This window comes from Pan paniscus, chromosome 3 (assembly GCF_029289425.2).
Source record: "Pan paniscus chromosome 3, NHGRI_mPanPan1-v2.0_pri, whole genome shotgun sequence".
Classification (NCBI taxonomy): Eukaryota; Metazoa; Chordata; class Mammalia; order Primates; family Hominidae; genus Pan; species Pan paniscus.
The window spans coordinates 184,323,070-184,341,462 of NC_073252.2; the positions used below are offsets into that span (position 1 = coordinate 184,323,070).

Genomic DNA, 18,393 nt, shown 5'->3' on the forward strand with positions numbered 1-18,393 from the left:
CACAGCAGCAGGAAATCTCACAATGTTGTAGAGAAGTAGCATGTCCCCAGAAGAATATCCCCAAAGATTTGTGAGAGTAATATTAGGCCACGAATAATGAACTGGGACTAGGAACGACACTGGACTTTTCAATGTTAACATTTGAAGCTGGAAGACAGTGGGTTCCATGACTTCAAGATTCTGAATGTAATTTACCTCCAAACCAGAAACCTACACCCAATCTATCAAGAGTAGAATAAAGACACTTTCAGAAACACAGTCACAAAAAATTACTTCCCATGCAACTCTTTCTCAGACAATAACAGGATATGCTCTATCAAAACAAGAGTTAGGCCAAGAGAAAATTACAGAGTCCAAGGTAAGGAGAATATTCCGGAACAACAACTATAGATGCCGAAGAGAACAAAAAAATGGAGTCTGGGCCATCAAGCCGAGGGGTTCCCTGAGGAGAATGTCCAAGGGAAAAAAAGGAGCGGACAGACTTCCTGCTGTGACCATGTACATGACAGGCTGCACTTGTGTTTTTCTTGGGCGTTCTCACACTCCTCCCTTTACAGTAGCAGCTAATCTGTCTACCTGGAACAGTCCCCAGAGAAACCACCTGGTATTCTTCCTCATCAACTTCAAGGTTGGACTCAAATGCCGCTTGCCACTGAGGCCTCGTCTTCTCAGAATGTCCCTTCCCATCACAACCCCTTCCCCGTCCCTTCCCATCACAATCTCACACATTCCTTCCTCAATCACAGTCTCTCTCCTCAGCACTCACTACTCTCAACACTACCATGTATCTCCTGATCATCTCCTCCTACCACCTGTCCCCCACCAAATGTAAATTCCAAGATGACGGAGGACTTTTGTCTGTCTGTTCAGGCAAAATAATATAGTATTATTGAGGGAAAATGTTTTCTGAATACATGAATAGTCACAAGTTTAAAAAATGAGTAAAATAAAAAGACAATTGTTAAAAAAAGAAAGTTGCTAAGTAAATGAAAATAAACATCATATACTGCTTGGCATAGCAGTGAATACTTACATAATCAAAATAATGGAAACACTGTATATGGATTAATCCAAAAATTATAACTAATGGTAGGAAAACAAGATCAGTGGAGGTCTATTAGGTTACATGGTCTTCCTCCAACATCATAGGGAGTCAACAGGCAATTTCTAAATTTAGTGACTCAAGAAAGAATAATATATACATTTGAAAATATGAAAGGAAGAATGAGAAAAACAGCTTAAGGAGTTGTAACTGGGTACAGCAGGTTGCACGGGACTTCTGTTTTATTATATATATTTTAGCTCTCTTTGATGTTTTTAAACTATGTATTTATATTATTTGATAAAAAGGCATTTACTTAAAGGGAAAACATGTTTCTCCAAAGTTCTAAGAAAGCTTAATTGTTTGTCATTCATATCATACTGGCACATAGTAAGTACTCAATAAATGTGTTGGAAGTAGGGATGGATTTTGACTGTATAAAAATATATAAAAAATAGCTTCTGGATCTCACATTAAATCATACAGTACTGTGTAAGTTGACAACAGAAAGGTATAATGCTTCACAGAGACTGTTTTTGATATAAAACATTGACAAAGGCGAAAAACATGTAAGCATTAAAATTACAACCAATAAATTCATACTAATTAAAAATGTATAAAATTTTCTTGGTTTGGTTTAAAAATATTAAAAAGTTATGCTTTTTACTTTTGTGGCTATAGTTTTGAGCCGTATCAAGTAGCTATATACTGCCACCTGGTGGCTAGCTCCGCATGGACAGCCTGGCTTCTGGTCAGGGTAGAGAGGATTTTCACATTTATGCCTTGTCCTCTAAAAACAAATACATCAATATCCACCCTTCCATTCATCCATTCTTCTATCTCAGCCACTGAATCCTGAACAGGAGTATCAATGGGAAGGAAAAAGAGGCATAAAGCTCAAGTATTTTATTAATAATTTATTGTCAGTAAGAAAGACTGGCTAATGGTAGTTTTCATTAAAAACTTTTACAAGACCATTGCATCACAAATATACAGACACTATAAAAACTGTGTCATGGTGGTTTTGGTTCTAAACAGGTATGCAGAAGGTCCCCGTTACACTTTCCAATAATGAAAAATGTTTATAATTCTAAATACAGCAACCCATGTAAGACATGTTCATGTATCTGATCTCTCCTTCATCCTATGTACAGCTAGAAATGAATGACTACACTGAAATGCACTAACAAAATGTCACACTTCAGTGGAAAAAGACAGAGTGAAACCCTGGTTATAGTAAAAAAAAAAAAAAAAAAAAATCAGGGTGCTAGATAATGGCACTAACACCACCAAAATTCAGTTGAAACAAATGCACAAAATATCTTGGAAATCTAGTTAAAACTATGAAAAATCAAATCTGTACATAAAATTTACAAAAAAAAAGAGACAGGAAAATTAAAATAATCAAATCTATATAAATACATGAATCATGCTGACAACACAGGACTGATTTTTCGTTTGATTATTTTAACACAGACAGATGTAAATCCCAAAAGACGTTGGGAAATGGCACAGCCGATGAAAACCTCACGATGACAGTAGTTGGGACACTGGAAATGGCTAGCACGTCCAGAGGTGCAGGATCCAGCGCGGCCATGCCCATTCGGCTCACCAAAAAAAGCTTGGAAGCACTGCTGCAAAGAACAACGCGGATTACTCGTATCATCTCTAGGTTCACTAAAGTCAGGCACTTTGGGGGCAGTTGAGAGTCAGACTTCCGTGTGCTGCTGGGAATCCAGGGGCGGGATCGTCACCTCTTCGAAGTGGCCGTCGTCCCCGCTCTCATAGTCACTCATCATGACCTCGGACTCCACTTCACAGCAGGCTGACACGTCGGAGCAGGAGGCCGTGGAGGCGTACACAGACATGGGCATGCTCTCGACAGCGGGCGCCTCGAAGTGTCTTTGATACCCTGGCGGGTAAGGGGCATGGGATTCTCTACAAGTACTATTCTCACCAGTGCCTTTTATTTGAGGTTCAGACATATCGAGTGGATAAAAATTGGGCAAATACTGATTCAAGTTGAACCTCTGCCGGTTTCTTGATGAAGAACCCAAGCTACCCGCAGCAGGCATGTCTCTAGGAGGGTGGATGGATTCAAACTGATCGCTGAATTCGGGCGGTAACGGTGGTAGCTCATCAGCTGCGGGGAAGTCTTCTGGGGGTGGAGGAAAATCACTTTCGATGTCGTAGCCTCCAGGGTAATAGTCCGTATCGATGGCGTTTGGATCTGCTGAGTACAGGGGTGTCTGCTCATCAATCACCTCATAGTTGGGGAACTCTTGTATGTCCGGCAGAGGAACGCTTGGCATCCAATCTGATGTATCCCAGTGATACCCTTGGTGGAAAAGAAAACAGATGTCAGTGTGTTTTCTCCTAAGCTTTTGTGCCATGGAAAGAGAGCTCAGTGTATCAAAGACACAAAGATGCAACCGCATTTATGCCTTCATTCAAAGCTCACCACTGGCAATTCCTCGTCTTTGCTTTGAAGACATCACCCAACCCACTCCAGTTTAAAGACCCCTATGAACTAGGCTCTAGTTCTAAAATGTGGACTTACAGTTTTATGTACGCAACTAACATTCAAGGAAACAAAAGGAGTCCTAAGAGAAATGGGATGCTAGCATCTAAATTATATACATTTTTCTACAAATGATTCTAACCATCCTTCTGACTTTTCTTCTGTAGAACCCACTGCTCTGTAGGAAGAAGAGTACTGATCCAGTCTTAGGACATTAGTGAAATATCCAGTGTCACTTGATCTGCACTACTTCTCATTAAAAAATACTGATTAATGCAACTTAAAAAAATTTTGCATTTCTATTTTTTATAGAGACAGGGTCTCACTATGTTGCCCAGGCTGGTCTTAAACTCCTGGCCACAAACAATCTTGCCAATTCAGCTTCCCGAAGTGCTGGGATTACAGGCGTGAGCCATCAGGCCCAGCCAATGCAACTTTTTAAAGTAATAAAAGTAACCTTTAACATGCTAAAGTTTAGAAAATAAGCTTCCTTCATAATAATGTAGCAAGTTTAATATTATAATTACTATTTTTCATTAACCCTCAGACAACAAATTAACTTAATATAGGTATGTATCAAAGCATGCCAATTCAAGCAAAATACAATTGAACAAGCGTTGCAAGATTATAACACAGCCTCTGATACACTGTAACAATCAATCTGTGTTACTTCCAAAAGGACTGTGATCCTTTTAGACTATATAAAGCAGCACTATTTTAAAAAAAAACTTCCAATTTTGGAATAGTTTTTTTTTTTTCCTCCTTAGGATTTAAAAAATCCTTGGAGAGGCGGGAGAAGGTTAGGCAATCCGTGCTTCGAATGCAATGCGCACACACATGCAGCCGTGTACTTAGTTACTGCTGCAAACACTGGGCGACCCAGCGTAGTCAGTCAGCACTGGGGCAAGGCTTGACCCATTGTTTTTAGTGAATATCAACGAATAACTGGCATGCATAAGTCACCTCTTGGTTTGCTGAGGTCAGGAGCAGCCAAAGATTCTTTTGGTGGCAGAGTAGAAAAAAAAGAAAACATTTGTAATTAAAACAGACGGCTGAAAAGGCAATAAAGGTAAGTACACAGAACAATGAAAACTGCTTACAAAGGCCCAGTCAGCCATACAGCATGTCCTTACGCCAGTATCTACGACAATTCCAAATGGCTGAGAAATGTATGTACCACAAATAAAATGGAATATGGAAGTGGAGGAAAAAGACCGCGGAATGAGGAACCAGAAATTTGGCCAGAAAACTCAAATATTACTTTCTTTTCCTTGTTTCTGACAATCACAGCCTGAAAACACAGAATTTCCTTAGGAATAATGAAAATAAAACAAACAGGCTCTAATAAAATATAAACTGATCAGATTACATAGGTGATAATCCAAATACATCTACAGCTACATAATGCACACACGTTATAGCACACTGCAACTTCAAAGGACATTAAATTCAGAGGAATTCATAGGCAAACTTAGATACTTAAAGACAGATGTACAAGCTGAAGATCTCTCCAAACTGTATGTATTTTGAATATGCTTTAATATTGACACTGTGAGCCATTCCCTAAGGAGACCACGGCTACACTTACCCCCATGTCTGTAATTACACTTGCCCTGCCAGGGCCCCGCATCTATACACAGAAGCCCAGCAGGAAGTGTAACCAAACGCGTGTAAATCCCACTATCAGTTAGGGCCATGAGACACCTGCCCAGGCCCTGGCTAACCTTCAGGTTCTCTCTTTGAAATGGGGTGAAAATCCCTTAGAGTTGTTATGAGGATTAAACAGGATCGTGCAGGATAAGCACTGTTAGAAACTATCAATAACTGTGAAAGTAGACATCACAGCAGAAAAACGGTCACATCCGTGATTTTTTAAACAAGGCTTTCTATGCATTCAACAGTGTTATAATTTGGGACAAATATTTGATTGATAGTTCACTTCTAGAAATTTCAATAATTGTAAAAGACTGTGGTGTCTCTAAAACATGAATACGCCGGCATTTAGGTAACATGTATCTACAGAATCATTTTTAAGTCTAGTAACAAAAGCAGCAATTCCTTTAAACAAAAAAAGATCAACAACTTTTGTTACGTAGGCACTAGTAATAGCTTTCAACTTTAAATTCCATGTGCACTTCTTGGATATGCCAAAAAATATTTGTCAATGAAGGAGACTGCAATGAAGGAACTGTTGAAATTCTGCTTCTATAAACTTCAATAATATTTAAAATGCTGAAGGTCATCAGTTTAACACTGAAACTTCACTAGACAAAATACAGGTACGTTTCTGATTTGCCAAGTGAAAACATGGTACTTCTTAGGAAAAGAAGTGTAGGCGTCCTCAGTAACTATAACCATCAACACTGGAGTATCTAAGCCTCTTCTGCCTGATAGCAAATGGGGCCCAGAGCTATCCTCCCTTCTCCTGAACCTTGACAGCGTCATGTCCTAGCATAAGGGATCCCCCGAGCTCTGTGATGGCGTCTGTGTACTCGATGGCCTCTGTAAGCAGGTCTCGAGTGGGATCTCTACACCGGCACCATCAGAGCTACCTGGGAACTGGAGAAACATGCAAATTCTAAAGTCCCAACCCAGACCTGTTGGATCAGAAATGCTGGTGCTGAGAACCAGCAATTGGGCTTTTAACAGCCCTCCAGATGATCTGATTCACGTTACAGTTTGAAAAGTACTAGCCTGTGTCTTCCCCATGTGATGAATTTCAGTGCACTAATAAAGGGCTATTTTAATTTAAAATAATTTGGGGAAGGTGCTCAATGTCCTTTCTTACAACTCTGAGCAGATAAAGCTTCACATTAAATAATTTTCACTAAACCAAATATGAAAATATTCTTTTACCATGCTCTACACCCTTTTCTTTGATCATACTCAGGGAAAAACCAAAAGTGAAGAGTCAGTTACAGATTAATTATGAAAGCTTTACGTTATTCAAGTCTTATTCCTGTACATATGAAGAAGAATTTTTGTTTCAAAAAAATTTTAGGTAAAATTACTTCTGAACTTTTTCTTTATTGCACCACCTACAGATAAGCTCTCCAGATCTCATGGTTACTTCTGATGTCTGTGTAAACCACTATGAATGGTAAAAAGGAACAAAGACATAACATACATTGAGATATTTTTTGCAAAGCACTCATATTACGTATATACACACTTGCATAAAATAAAAGGACTCAACCCCCTCAAAACCACAAACTGTTTTTTCCTACCATTGCAATAGCAATGCGGCCGAGCTCTACGACACGGCTGCTGCAAGACACAGACACAAGCACAAGCACTTACAACTGTACCTTCTGTGCTCACCGTGTCAACCACAGCATTGACAAGGTGCATTACGGTCACTATGGAAGCTTGCAAAAAGGTACAAAAGCAGTCAATTAGGAACATCTTCAGTTAGTTAGAAAACAGTGCATGAAATAAAGTTTTGTATTATACCATTTCTACCTCAGATTCCAACCGATGAGTGCTTTAATACAACCACATAATGACGCGTGGTCTCCTCACTGTTAGCTGTGTGTCTCAGAGACTTTTCTAATCGAGCTATATATTTGTTATCAATCAAAGGAATAATGTAAACATATTTTATTGGAATTTAAACAAAAAAACTTTTAGCTTTAAATTTTTTCACAATGACAATTATGCATCATGCCAGGCCAAAACGATTCTTATTTTAACATCTTACAGGCAAGACTTGACATTCCACGACGACAATCTGTGGTTCGCCACTCTTCCGGCTGCTTAGTCACTCACACATTGTCCCCCAAAAAAAAGAAATTGAAGGAGAAACATATGCAATCTAAAACAAGAATGTTTTTGTCCCTGTTCTGATTGCTTTCCCTGCAAATTTCTCGTCTGTTTGCAGACGGACTAATCGCTGGTGAGCTAATGTACCAGTATAGGAGGAGACTCTGTCCGTCTGTTTCCTGTGTAAATTCCCTTTTCATTTGTGTATCAGATTGTTTTAAAATAACTATGCCAAGGTAAATATGTACGCATGTGGTAGGCAGAAGGCTGGCCCTCAAATAGTCCACGTCCTAATCCCAGGAGCCTGTGAATATGTCACTATACATGGCAAAAGGGACTTTGTTGACGCGGTTCAGGTAAGGAAATTGAGATGAGGGATTTCCCTGGATTACCTGGGTGGGCCCAGTGTAATCATAAGGGTAACTTTTCTGCACAGAGGCGTTCCCAGTTACGGCTGGGGGGAGCTCTGCTGACAGAAGGGCAGTCAGTGAAACACTGTGTTGCCGTCTCTGAGATGGAAGAAACCAAGAGCCAAAGAATGTGGGCAGCCTCGAAAAACCAGGAAAGGAAGGAAAACAGGTTCTTCCCTCGAGCTGCAGAAGGGAATGCAGCCCTACTGATCGCATGACTTAAGCCCTGTGAGACACAGGCGTTGGGCTTCTAAGCTACAGAATGACAGCAACACAAGTCTACATTGTTTTAGGCCACAAAGTTTGTGGTAATCTGTAATGGCCCTGGAAAACTGGGAATACGACGCAGGAACAGACTCTCAGCAGACTTTCAGTTTACAACTGATAATTACATTATGGTAATGAGTAAAATAGAAACACTCCTGTATATATGTTTTTTCTCTGCATTGTACTATCTGGAAGCTAGTTTTCATAACTAATTTGGCCATAACTTATTGAAAGCACTTGGGACTATTTTTTTTTTTTGAGACAGAGTCTTGCTCTGTCGCCCAGGCTGGAGTGCAGTGGCGTGATCTCAGCTCACTGCAAGCTACAACTCCCGGGCTCAGGCCATTCTCCTGCCTCAGCCTCCCCAGTAGCTGGGAGTACAGGTGCCCATCACCACGCCCGGCTAATTTTTTTTATATTTTTAGTAGAGACGAGGTTTCACTGCCAGGACGGTCTCGATCTCCCAACCTTGTGATCCGCCCGCCTTGACCTCCCAAAGTGCTGGGATTACAGGCATGAGCCACTGCGCCCGGCCACCTGGGACTATTATTAAGAAGACTGATGTTTCAACAACAAGAACTAGAAAGAAAATGCTGATAAAATTCTGAAATGTATTTATAAAGAGCATTTAGGGGCCAAGATATAAATTATTACATAAACTGGAAACAGGAACTTCTTAGAATTAAAATTGATAAAAGACATAATTCTACCTTGTTGGTTTAACAAGCAAAGCTATGTCCATACACCCTATTCCTAATCAACACACGTATATTTTGATACCATATATACGATACCATATATATGGTACCGTATATACGGTACCATATATATGGTATCGTATATATATGGTATATACCATATATATGGTGTATATATATGGTATATATGGTATATATATGGTATATACCATATATATGGTATCAAAATATACCTGTGTTGATTAGGAATAGAGTGTGTGTATATATATATATATATTTGAAAGTATATATATATATACTTGAAATCAGAAATGATAGCACATACTTATAGCTATCTTTAGTTTGAAAAATGACTGCAATAGATAATGACTATATGGATTTATGGACTATATGATGTATTATGGACTATATTACTCTGGATTGAATAATTATTAGTGGGGTTACCTTTTTCCACCAATAAAGTATTTGAAATGTATAACATATTAATATGTTTAATAATAAACATATTACGTTTATACAATAAAAATTATCACTAAACTTACTAATTCTGAGATTCAAAAATTTCCACTAAAAACTACATTGTGTTACTGAATATTGACAATTTTCTCTACTGGTATGTGTTAATATGGCAAAGCTAGTTATCAATGCAATTTACCCTATAGGGAAACCAGATCAACATAACTGGTGGCAAAGATCCCACTGTCAAACTTTCTTCATTAGAAATATAATCAAACTTACTAGCAATCTCTTAAACTGTGCTCTGGCAGTAGGCTCTGATCCAAATGGGAGCTGGGGCCGCAGTGGGGTTGGGGGAGGAGGCAAATAAAACCTTGTAATACCCAAGGTGCTACTGACATCGAACATTTCAGACTATCACATCTCTTCTTAGAGGGGGGGTGTGTGTGTGTGTGTGTGTGAGAGAGAGAGAGAGTGTGTGTTTGTGTGCATGCTGCGTGGTTAAGAAAGTTGCGAGGAAGATTTCTGACAAACCCACAAAACTGGGGTGATATTAACTGTTGTGAAAAAAAGCCGATATAAGATTAGTCGATCAGATCCTTCAATGAGTATGTTCTATTACTGACAAGTTCAAACACCTATTCATTAAGAACAGTCTGGCTATTTTCCCCAGCAGACATTCATGCAAGTATGTACGGTATTGTTTAAAAGTGGTCCAAGAAAAATGAAAATATGGTGAGGCTTTAAGGGTAGCTAGTGCGTCTACATTGTGAGATAACACAATAACACAACAAGCAAGCAAAGCGCAGTGTTGCAGCACACTGCTGCCTCACCATTGTCGTCGCACGATTCGGACTGGAAGGAGCTCAGGGACTGCACTTCAGACAGGCTTTCCCGGGCACTGTATGGCTGGGAAGGTTTTTCCTCTAGAGGCTTCTTGGAAAGACAGGGATCGAGATCCACCACTTTTGCTAAAAGGAAGGATGACAAACAGTAAGTATATGGGCCAAGACGGTTTTGTTCACCGCTGAATCCTGAGACACACCATGCATTACCCAACGATGGCCTGAGATTGACTGAATAAATGAATGACTGAAAGAAAAACAGAAACACCTTACAAACTCAAACGAAGAAATAAAAAACACCCTGCACAGAAAGACCTCCACAACGTCTTAGAGATTATTCATAGAGTAGAAATCGCCCATAAGCATGCCTATGGGTATCATTAGACAGAAAAGGCTGCTAAAATTTTGTTTTAAAATAGTATGTACAGCTTTAAAAGAAAAAAGCATCAGATATATGTTAGGTCACTAATATAAATATTTCCACTTTGCCAGGTCATATTTTTAAAAATCCTAGCATGAAAATGCTCCCGATTATTTTTTTGACATATTAATAAACTCAAAAAATTATAGATGAGAACCTTTATCAATTATAAAATGAAATGATCTCTCCAGAATATTAACTAAACATGACTAGATTCAATTTCTTAATTAAAATAACATCAAAGCCACAATGCTAAGCCAGCAATCGGGACATCCAAAAAAGTTTCAAATCATCATACGGATTTCAGTCTGAGCATACTTGTCTCTAATGAAGAGTACACACATTTGGACTGGACAGAACTTGTAACCTCACTGTTTATCTCAAGTGACATTTTAGTGAGATGAAAAAGTGGCTCTTACCGTCATAGTCAAAGTCCCAGCTAGGCTTCTGGATGGAGTCGCTGTCAGAAGGGGAGTTTGAAGGGGGTGGGGGAGGCAGGTTTGGCGCCACGCTGCAGACCGCCACTGCTTTTCGGTGCCCGTGCACAGACTCGGGGTTAAAAGTGCTGAATTCGGGATGCTCTGGGATAGCAGATCCTTCGAAGGAATTTCGGTCCAGATTGTTTCTTGAGTCACTTGGAATACTCGGGGTGTAGGAAATAGGCCGGACAGGCACCTGGGGTGGTATGTCTGAGTAAATGTTCTTATTTAGCTTGGAATCAAAATATGGTCTTTGCAAGAAAGCCGTAGCGGGTCCCAGGTGCTTGTCTTCAGGTTCAGCCTGATGCTTCTTTTTCCGACTAATCATCTTACGGCAGAGAACAAACACCACCACCAGTAAAAATATCCCTGCAACAAACACAACGATTCCAATTCCTTCCGCCAACCCAATGTTCCACGGCGTGGACACATATTGGTTGGGCGCAGCATCCTCGCAGTGACGTCCCCTGTACTCGTGGCTGCAGTTGCAGTGATAGGAGCCGTGCGTGTTCTCACAGAGGGCCCCGTGCAGGCAGGGGTTTCCAGAGCACTCGTCGATATCACTCTGACACCTGTCAAGAAAGTCAGGAATGAGGAGAGACCTCTGTAGCATACGCCAGCGTATGTCAGGCTCAATCCTTAGAGACTGAAGACTAATCCCTCCTTGATGAGCTATGTGAAGATCAGACCCAGATAAAAGACAACTAAAAAATGTAACGTCGACAACCACGAGAAAAGACCTTCTGTGGAGAAACCAGGCATGTGATCGCATGCTTTTGATGTATATTTGGGAAGGAAACATATCAAGCCAATATTAATGGCCATTTTCCTAGGATCAACAGTCTATTACATCAACCCCATTGGCTAAACATTAGTTTTTTTCAAGTATTATATATACTGTATTCATCTGCTTGATAATTCATTTTAAAGAGTGAAAAGATTATAAATTATATAAGGGGCCAATATGAGGATTATCAAAATCTGACATAATGTAGTTCAAATCACTGAAGGTCTGTTGCATCTGCCAGTCAATATGACGCTATGAAAAGGTACGAATCTAAATTTTGAAAGAAACCATTTACCTTTCTCCCCTAAAACCCGAATCACACTGACAAACGGCGCCATCCAAACTGTCAAAGCATGTTCCGCCATTCTTACAGGGTTCATCTTTGCAGTATGGACTAAGCTGACACCTGAAGAGTAAGGAGAAAAAGACATAAACCTCACGATCCTATTGCAAATAAATACAGCAAAACAGAAAGCAAAACAGAACACATTAGCAAATTAACGTGCAGACTTTTTATATGTACCATTATATGTTTAAGAATTTTATACTACAATTGATTATGAAAGTTAAGAAAAATACACATACCTCTGACCAGTATATAATCCTCTACACTGGCAAACAAAGCCTCCGTTGTCGACAACACACGTGCCCCCATAGAGGCATGGGTTGGAGGAACACGGATTGACGCTTATCTCACAGTGGGTCCCTATGTACAAGGCACTGCATTTACAGTAATAACCTAAATCGGCAAAAAGGAACAAAAAAGTCCTATCACTCAATGACTCAGAAACCTGGTCTTCATTATATTGCTTTTTATCTTTATTCTCCGAGGTCTGTAAAAGCTCGTAAAATTCTCACTCTCTCTGGGAAAAAAGTTGGCTACATCAACAAGCCTTCCACTGCTGGTATAACCAAAACACCCAGAATTGAAGAGAGAACTCAGTTAGCTTTAGTTCATCATAATCTGCATTAAGATCATTAGGTCACACATATAGAGGAGGAAAATACAGTTCTTTACCTGAGTGACCATGTACATAGACAGCACCACTTAACATCTCAATTTATTTGCAATTCACAAGCATTTAAGGATTAAATGAGAAAATGAATGTGAAAAGCACTTTGAAGACTATAAATTACCTTTCAATATTTTTATTTTTTGAGACAGGGTCTCGCTCTGCCACCCAGGCTGCAGTGCAGTGGCGCAATCTCAGCTCATTGCATCCTCAAACTCCCGGGCTCAGGGATCCTCCCACCTCAGCCTCCTGAGTAGCTGGAACTAGAGGCATGCCACACGCCTGGCTGATTTTTTAAGTTTTTGTAGAGATGGGGTTTCCCTGTAACGCCCAGGCTGCCTCACTTCTAGCCTCAAGCGATCCTCCTGCCTCAGCCTCTCAAACATGTAAAGATTTAAGAAAGGAGATCATCACATCTGTTCAAAGCAGTACGAAGAATGTTGACTCCACTTTGTCAAGTCTGTGACAGGTGGTGTGGCAGATCTTCTAACTGCCTGCCTTGAGGGCACACCGCAGCACAGTGCTTCCCCGCCCCTCCAAAGCTGGAGTGGCTGTGGGTTTTTCTCAGGATGAAGAACTGTGGTGCCCTGGGCCAGGGCCTTTAGGGGCCAGGGCACGGCTGCCATCCTCCTTTACTCCTGCTTTGGGACCACGGGAGTGCATGTCAGGAAAGCACCTCTCTCAGCCTCATCCCTAAGTGACAAAATGAGGACGGTCTCCTTGCTAACCTGGTTTGGACGTGTAACTGATACGAGCACAGTATAAACGAGAGTGTTTCTGTGGGGCTGGCCTGGCCCACTCTACGCACACAGAATGCAAATATACTTCCCTGAGAGAACAGCAGAAAACCAAAGCTTTGGAAATCCCACTTAATGACAGTATTATTTTTGCTCTGTTCATTATACCAAGCTCTATTTGGCATGACAACTGTCATTTTCCTAACTGCACCCTATTATTGGTAAGTGGGCCTAACAGGAGTCCAGGGTGCAAAAGACACAGAGTACCCCCACTACGCCAGGGCTTCAAGACAGACAGATATGGCAACACTTCAGGAGGGATTCAGGGCCTTCTGGAAAATCATATTCCCAACTATTATTGCCAGCAAGAATCTAGCAGGCCCTCTACGCTGAGCCATTAGATAAAAGGTGATACAAATAACAAAGAAGGGCTAAGCGGTATGAATTCTAAATTCCCCTGGGCCGATGACTATGAAGTTAAAGAAGAGTTCTGAGTCACTTGAGGTGCCTCCTGCTCGGGCACTGGGAGGGCACTGCAGGCGCTCAGCAGTGGGAGCCGCGGCACCTGCAGCCTGGGCACCAGAAGGGCAGCAGACCCAGCTCTGCCCCTGTATGAGGGATGCTGCTCGCTTCCAACACTGACTGCAGTGTCGGACAAAATTATCTGAATCAAAAGAGAAAAAAATAAAAAAATACCTGGGGAGCTTCCCCTTAAATGTACACACGTGCAGCATTTTAAAGATGGCAACATTACGGAGCCCACCTCCAGCAGGCGACGGATTGCAAACGCCTCCATTCTGGCAAGGGTTGCTGGCGCAGTCTTCCGTGGCCGTCAGGAAGCAGCCCGGAGACACATCCACCGACTCTTCGATGTGTGCATAGCTTCTGGGTTTGCTGTTTAAAGGGAGCTCCTGCCCATTCAAATAAATGGAGTCCATACAACCCCTGAAACCATTACCAACTTGAGGACTTCTTCCATGCCTTGTTCCCTGCTGACGGATGTGGCCACCAAAAAACACATAGTTATCCAGGTTCAGGGTTTTCAGAGTCCCTGGGGCTGTGCCCGATGCAGTATGAACTTGGTCTAGAACCAAGCGAGCATAGTTTCCATTCACTTCCAGGGCCACTGCGTGCCACTGCCCATCATTGACCTGAATGCTCTGAACAGAGACAATTCCAGGGCCACTTCCACAGTCAAACTTGTACTGCAGCCTTCCATGATGAATCTAGGATAAAAGCAATGACTGTTCCCATTACTCTCATAGAACCTTCAATGAGAGCACCTGATCACAAATCTACAGGAGAGGGCTTAGGGAGTGAGGGTAGAAGTTAGGCCTTGCATTTAAGTACTACAGAGCACAGATTCATTTGTCCACTGTATAAATCATTAAAATGCGTCTTTTAGGAATATCAAGTTATAATGCACATCCACAAAGCATCATGAAAGCGAATAATTAACTATTAACTGAACACATAAGCATTAGGTAAGATCAAAAGTCAAAACTGAATAATGTTTTTAAAAAAGGTGGGCAAGATACGTAACACTTGAAACACATGTAGGATGTCTCTATAAACTATAACAGTTTTTGTTTTTTGAGACAGTTTCACTCTTGTCGCCCAGGCTGGAGTGCAGTGGCGTGATCTCAACTCACTGCAACCTCTGCCTCCCCTGTTCAAGTGATTCTCGTGCCTCAGCCTCCCGAGTAGCTGGAATTACAGGCATCCGCCACCAAGTCTGGCTAATTTTTTGTATTTTTAGTAGAGAGCAGGTTTTGCCATGCTGGCCAGGCTGGTCTCAAATTCCTGACCTCAAGTGATCCACCCGCCTCAGCTTCCCAAAGTGCTGGGATTACAGGCGTGAGCCACCACACCCAGCCAACATTATTAAAATGGGGCATCACCTAGAGTTTGAATGTTAACTGTCACATGGACCTAAATCTCTGTCATGGCAGAGCAAAAAGAGCTCTTCATCCCACAAAGTCTAAAACTTGTACAGGCATCAATGAATTATTTAAATGTGGAATTCAACCATTACACTTACTTTATTATCTGTGCAAATTAATAATCTGAATATCAAATGAAATTTATGGTTTGAAAGTCTTCCACTGAGAAGCAACACTGTGGAGAAACATACCTCCAAGATGCTATAGTCAGTTCCTCGAGCGTACATGACAACCGCATGCGTGGAATACGTTCTGAGCCTCATGGTCAGTTTCATCTCTAATTTGTTTTCATTTTCCGTCAGACGGTATTTCACGTAGCTGTTTCCAGTCAGTGTCATAGATGAACTCCCTGTGAATCACACAGAGGAAAAAATAAACCAGAACCAAGTTTAAGCATATTTTTTAAAGTATGACTCCCCTGCACCCCTTGAGACTGATTTAGGGTTTTATTTAAGATGATAACATTTTACTATCCAATTCTGTGGGAAAACGTCTATTTGCTTAATGAAAAGCCCAGCATGACTGGCTCTCTGTTTTGAAAGAATAAATTTGACAACCGCATCACAGAGAAATGAATTCTAAAGTAATGAAAGATTAAATACAAAAATGTTCAGTATAAAATTATTAGAAGAAAATTTCAGAAAATAGTTATACATAGCCTCAAGGTGATTTAAGAAACCTTCTCAAGCAAAATAAAACAATCCCCATTCCCCAAAGAAGATGCAAATGTCATCAATCTCCACAGATGGCAACTGTTACATAAAATTATGTAGAACTGACTAAATAACAATTGAATTTCAAAATGACAAGAGGCATACTTAACAAATCAAAAGTTCACATAAATATAAATGATATAAAGACAGAGGTAACTGCAACACTGTGAATGTTAATACTCCTAATACAGAAGTAATTCTACACATTGATACTAAGAAACAAATAACCCAGACCATCAAACAACATGAACAGGTAGAGGCCACAGCAGAGGCAATACTGATAGGAAATGAACAAATGAGATGAAAACTTTTAAAGTAGCCAGAGAAATGCAAATTAAAATAATAATTAGATATCACTTCACACCCATCAAATAGATGGTGGGGAATTCGTTTTATAATCGAAAATGTTCAATGATGTCAAGAGAATGGAGAGTGAAACCTTCATACATAACTGGAAGAAATAAAAATTAATACGACTTTTTGGAAAACTAATATAGTGATACAAAAAAATTTAAAATGTCATCGATGTTTGAGATAGCAAATTCTAGTTTTATAATCTATACACTGTATAGAAATGAACACATCAGTATGTAAAGATACATGTATAAAGATTTCTTTATCTGAAAGAAAGAGAACAACTCGAATCTTTACACATAAGAACAATGTTGAATAAGTACAGCCATGCTAGAAAATATTATCCAGCTATCAAAAACAATCAGGCTTACAGGTACTGGCTCGGAACCATATGAAAGGTGCTCTTTACCATACTGCTAAGTGGAGGGAAAAGGCAACAGGGAGAGAACTGTGTGAGATATGATCACTCTTGAGTTTCCAGGAAAATTAAACGCTACATAATGGTGCTGCGTTGTTAGCTGTATGTCTATATAATCATTGAAGACACAGGAGGAGGGACACCAACTATGAACCAAGGGGTGTGCTGTAACAAGAGGAAGCAAAACTTACTACTGTCATTCTTTATTCATCTCCACATCTGTCTTCTTACAATAAACATACTTTGCAATATTTTTAGACTCCAATAAAGAAGAAAATGGTAAGAAACAATGAAACTGATTTTTAAAAATAAAAGTATACCCAACCATTCAACTCTCACCTGGGCACTGACCAAACCTGCCGCCGGGACAGACACAGGTGTGTTTCTCCTCCCGGGGATCAGACATACATTCGGATCCCTCAGGGCACGGATTATCTTCACAGCCATGGTGGACAGGTGGGCACCTTCCCTCTTCATTCAAAGAGGGGAGAAAGGGAAAAGATAATTAACAGACATTTCAAGAACATCACCTTTCATGTATAGCCATCAAAGGCTTCAAAGGCCGTCTGAAACCATCTGTGACACCGACTTTCATACACTCACGTGCAGTACCTTTGCAGAGACACACCGCTGCCCTGTGGTGGCGGGGAGTCACAAAACTCAGTCTGGCTGTGCTGTGTGTTGACATCACACTTTCATCCACAGACACCTTTTCATCGCAGAACTTCCAGGGGCAGTCCAGTCCCGTGCAGAGTTTCTGGAATACATTCAGTATCCTAACTCCAATGATTTCCTCAATGTCAGTCACGGAAGAGTTAATCTTGTGCAGAAGTTGTTTTGTTGAGATCTGAGCACTACCTGGTTTCTCTACAAAAAGTAAGACGTCCAGATGTGGGTGAGGTTCAGAGGACTGCAAACTAACAATCTGTATGTCGTTCCTCCTCACACCCAGGATGTTCCGTAAAGCTCGCTGGAAGTTGCGCCAGTAGTCACCAACGAATTCTTCCGGAGTGAGGTTGGCAAAGCGGATCGCGATGGTGTGGTTCAACATCTCCTGTGTGACTTGTCTGATATGCACTGTGATGTCGGCCACCGTCGTGAACTTCCCATCTGTTACGCTGACATTGAGAAGGTATTGCCCTATGTCTAGCTTTTTGTGTGCTATCAGCTTGCCCCCTGTGCTGGAAACAGAGAACAGGTTGTCCATCTGAGGGTCGAGACTGTAGGTTAGAGTATCATACACGTCCTGGTCTGTGGCATGGATCTTCCCAATGACGCCACCTGAGTATTCTTCTCCAGAAGTGGTGATGAAAATCTCCAGGGGCAAAATCGCAGGCGGATAGATGCTCTCCTCAATGACCCTAATGTCAATGTATGTCAAAGATGACAACTGAGGCTTTCCATTATCTGCCACCTACAAGAAAAGAAAACTAAAATCACCTTTGTCTATGGCACTGTTTATAACTTCTTCAATAAAAACATTTGTATTACTCAAGTTCCCAAAAAATTACTAACTGGTAGATACCC

General features: G+C 40.7%; 1 protein-coding gene across 6 annotated transcripts in view; it reads right to left on the reverse strand.

The window, feature by feature from the left end:
• Positions 1-1,944: 1,944 nt before the first annotated feature.
• Positions 1,945-18,393, reverse strand: part of FAT1 (FAT atypical cadherin 1) — a 147,792-nt gene continuing 131,343 nt past the window's right edge. For 2 of the 6 annotated variants that reach the window (XM_008977165.4, XM_034959530.3), the window contains exons 19-29: positions 17,479-18,280; positions 17,206-17,337; positions 15,573-15,730; positions 14,202-14,664; positions 12,274-12,427; positions 11,984-12,094; positions 10,842-11,473; positions 9,990-10,127; positions 6,872-6,931; positions 4,527-4,562; positions 1,945-3,380 (exon numbers count right to left, since the gene is read on the reverse strand). In XM_008977165.4, coding sequence (XP_008975413.4) covers positions 2,752-3,380; positions 4,527-4,562; positions 6,872-6,931; positions 9,990-10,127; positions 10,842-11,473; positions 11,984-12,094; positions 12,274-12,427; positions 14,202-14,664; positions 15,573-15,730; positions 17,206-17,337; positions 17,479-18,280 — 3,315 coding nt within the window. In that variant the 3' untranslated portion in view covers positions 1,945-2,751. The remainder of the gene's footprint in view (positions 3,381-4,526; positions 4,563-6,871; positions 6,932-9,989; positions 10,128-10,841; positions 11,474-11,983; positions 12,095-12,273; positions 12,428-14,201; positions 14,665-15,572; positions 15,731-17,205; positions 17,338-17,478; positions 18,281-18,393) is intronic. The other 4 variants (XM_063604042.1, XM_034959531.4, XM_063604043.1 and 1 more) reach the window with 3 other exon arrangements.